The sequence below is a fragment of the Mus pahari genome, chromosome X (assembly GCF_900095145.1).
Source record: "Mus pahari chromosome X, PAHARI_EIJ_v1.1, whole genome shotgun sequence".
Taxonomy (NCBI): domain Eukaryota; kingdom Metazoa; phylum Chordata; class Mammalia; order Rodentia; family Muridae; genus Mus; species Mus pahari.
In genome coordinates this window covers 62,878,590-62,881,883 of record NC_034613.1, presented here as the reverse complement: position 1 = coordinate 62,881,883, position 3,294 = coordinate 62,878,590, and the positions used below count along the sequence as shown (strand labels likewise).

At 42.9% G+C, this 3,294-nt stretch overlaps 1 protein-coding gene and 1 pseudogene across 1 annotated transcript in view; one reads left to right on the top strand and one right to left on the bottom strand.

The window, feature by feature from the left end:
- Positions 1-3,294, top strand: part of Dnase1l1 (deoxyribonuclease 1 like 1) — an 8,556-nt gene that overhangs the window by 3,278 nt on the left and 1,984 nt on the right. The window contains exons 2-4 of the mRNA XM_021188533.2: positions 1,798-2,101; positions 2,405-2,493; positions 2,583-2,660. Coding sequence (XP_021044192.1) covers positions 1,910-2,101; positions 2,405-2,493; positions 2,583-2,660 — 359 coding nt within the window. The 5' untranslated portion in view covers positions 1,798-1,909. The remainder of the gene's footprint in view (positions 1-1,797; positions 2,102-2,404; positions 2,494-2,582; positions 2,661-3,294) is intronic.
- LOC110314302 lies at positions 282-507 on the bottom strand (annotated as a pseudogene).

Below are 3,294 nucleotides of genomic sequence, written 5' to 3'. Positions count from 1 at the left end.
TCGAACCCCCCCCCCCAAAAAAAAAGATAATTTTGACATGTTATACAAAGAAGAATAAACCATGAGGGCATGGTATTCAATAATAAGAGTCTCACAAAGACAACTATGTTGTTCTACTTTAGTATTGACAAATGTAGAAGCATAGGTACGATGGTGCTTGTAGGTTTTTTTTTTTTCCCCTGAGTATCACAAAAGTTTATTTAGCAAAAAGTTTCACATAACAATGTGTATGACCTGGCTCTTTCTGAACTCTTCTACTGAAGAATTATGGTTTTGATGCTTTACAAGGCTTCTAACATGATGATGCTATTTCCTTTTATGACCACCACCCAATGTTATTCTGTTGCCCACTAAATTGCCATCTTCACATATTTATCAGTCACAAGATTCATAAGGGGATCAAAGCCCTGCAATATTCCTTGTATATATCTATCTGCCTCCATTTAACTTCAATGATAACTTATTTTCCATAAATGTCTTCAGTTCCAGAGAGTGGGACTTGCACATGGTCACTGTGCTTGTTGTGTTTTGAAGCAGGGTATCACGATATAACGGAAGAATACCTCAAACTTGTGATCTTCTTGCCTTTACCTCCCAGATGCTGGAATTACAGAAGTGTGCCTCCACACCTAGTCTTGTTTTTGGTTTTTGAAAGACAGTCTCAGGACTGGGGAGTAGCTAGTGGCAGAGTGCTTCTCTACCATACCTAGAAAGATAAAGACTATAAGAGCTGGGCGTGGTGACACACTCCTTTAATCCCAGAACTCAGGAGGCAGAGGCAGGCAGATTTCTGAGTTTGAGGCCAGCCTGGTCTACAGAGTGAGTTCCAGGACAGCCAGGGCTATACAGAGAAACCCTATCTCGAAACAAACAAACAAACAAAAAATCACACAGAGGGCCTGGGGGAAGTCAGTAAAAACATGCACATAAAAAACCAGGTATGGGGGGCTGGAGAGATGGCTCAGCACTTAAGGACACTGACTGCTCTTCCAAAGGTCCTGAGTTCAATTCCCAGCAACCACATGGTGGCTCACAACCATCTGTAATGAGATCCGATGCCCTCTTCTGGTGTGTCTGAAGACAGCTACAGTGTACTCATATAAATAAAATAAATCTTATAAAAAAAAAAAAAAAACAGGCACGGCCCGGTGTGGTGGTGCATGCCTTTCATCCCAGCACTTAAGAGGCAGAGGCAGGTAGATTTCTGAGTTTGAGGCCAGCCTGGTCTACAGGGTGAGTTCCAGGACAGCCAGGACTATACAGAGAAACCCTGTCTCCAAAAACCAAAAACAAAACCAAACCAACCAACCAAACAAACAAACAAACAAAAAAACAGGCCTAGTAAAATGTTCCTGTAATTACACCACTAGGGAGGCAGAGGCAATCGGACCCCTAGGGCTCAATAGCTAGCCAAATTTCATGAGTTCCAATCCAGTGACTCCAACCAGGGTAGATGGATCCTGGAGTTGACCTCTGACCTCCAAATGTGCACACACATAAATGCATATGCACTCACAAGCACCTATATGCTTACACAATGCATATATACATATATACATACATTGAAAAAATACGCTGAAAGGTAAAAAAAAAACATAGACAGATTTTATTGCTGGAGCTGATCCCATGTGAACTGGCCTTAATCTTGGCAAAGAAGGTATACTCACTGAGTACACAATTTCACCTGGGGAAGATGAAAAAGCTCTGCAGATCTAGGCTGGTAACAGTTGTGCTTCTGGCTATTGAGTTCTTAAAAGTCTGAGATGGTTTTATGCCACACCACATGTATTTTATTAGGTGGTCAAGCTCTGTGTACAGAAGTTGAAATACGTTCCAGGAAGAGACTCAAGAAATGTTCAGGGCCAACAGCAGGGAGAATACTAATTAGCTGAGATCAGCTGCAGTGCCAATGCACTCTGGACAGCCTGGATTCCTTTGGAGGGTTCCTGATGCACACACAGCAATGCGTGGCCTTGTTATGGCTCCCTTGCTCATTCTCCTGGTTGGTGGGACTGAAGCCTTTCGTATCTGTGCCTTCAATGCCCACAGACTGACACTGGCCAAGGTAACCAAGGAGTCAGTGATGGATACCTTAGTTCAGGTAAGTTCATTGTTGCAGAAATTTGTGTCCATAAGGACCTTGACCAAAAGCTTCCCGTCCTGCCTGACCATAAAAGGAGGGGACATCTGGAAATGTGAATGTACAGATATGAAAAGTCTTTCAACCATCATTTAATTACCAACTTCCTCCTCTAAAAATGGGTAAGGTATAGTGGAATGATGTTTGTTTCCTGAGTTTCTCCTAGTCTCAGTGCTGTCTGCAGCCACTCTGGTACCAATCTTTACATAAAGCTCCTCCATGGTGACAGCTCTGAATTGAGCTGGTATCCCTCATTCCCTGCAGATCCTAGCCCGATGTGATATCATGGTGCTTCAGGAGGTAGTAGATTCTTCCCAGAATACTGTCCCCTTTCTGCTTCAAAAACTTAAAAGGTAAAGAAGGACCCTTTCAATCTAATCTGCATTCTACCTAGAGCCTTAAGAGCCCTAACTCTGGTTTTGTTTTCTGATATATTTGACAGTTCCAGGAGTTACAGCTTCCTAAACAGCTCATTGCTGGGGCGCAGCACATACAAGGAAAAGTATGTATATATCTACAGGTGAGCACAGGGATCAAGAATCCTCATCATGACAATTCTAGGTAGGGGTCTGAAGACCCAGCTATCCTATTCTATTCAAGAAGATAAATCAGGTAGATGAATTGCTGGAGCCCATGAGTTCAAGACCAGTTAGGTTATAGTAAAAATGGATCTCAAAAAAAAAAAACCTCATAAAAGTTCTCTGGAGAGATGGCTCAGTGTTTAAGAGCACTTGCTGTTCTTCCAGAGAGGACTGTTTTATTCCCAGAACCCACACAAGAGCACACAACCATCATTAATTCCAGTTCCAGGAGATCTGGCATCCTTTTCTGGCCTCTATAGACCCATGGTGCACAGAAATACATGCAGGCAAAACACTCATAAAAATAAAATAAAAATAAATCTATAAACCAGGAGGAAGTGGTGGCACACACCTTTAATCCCAGCACTCAAGAGGCATGGGCTGGCAGATCTTTGTCCAGCCTAGTCTACAAATCAAGTCCTAGGACAGCCAGGGTTCTCTTATGCAGAGAAACCCTGCTTAAAAATAAAACAAACGGGGCTGGAGAGATGGCTCAGCAGTTAAGAGCACTGACTGCTCTTCTGAAGGTCCTGAGTTCAAATCCCAGCAACCACATGGTGGCTCACAACCATC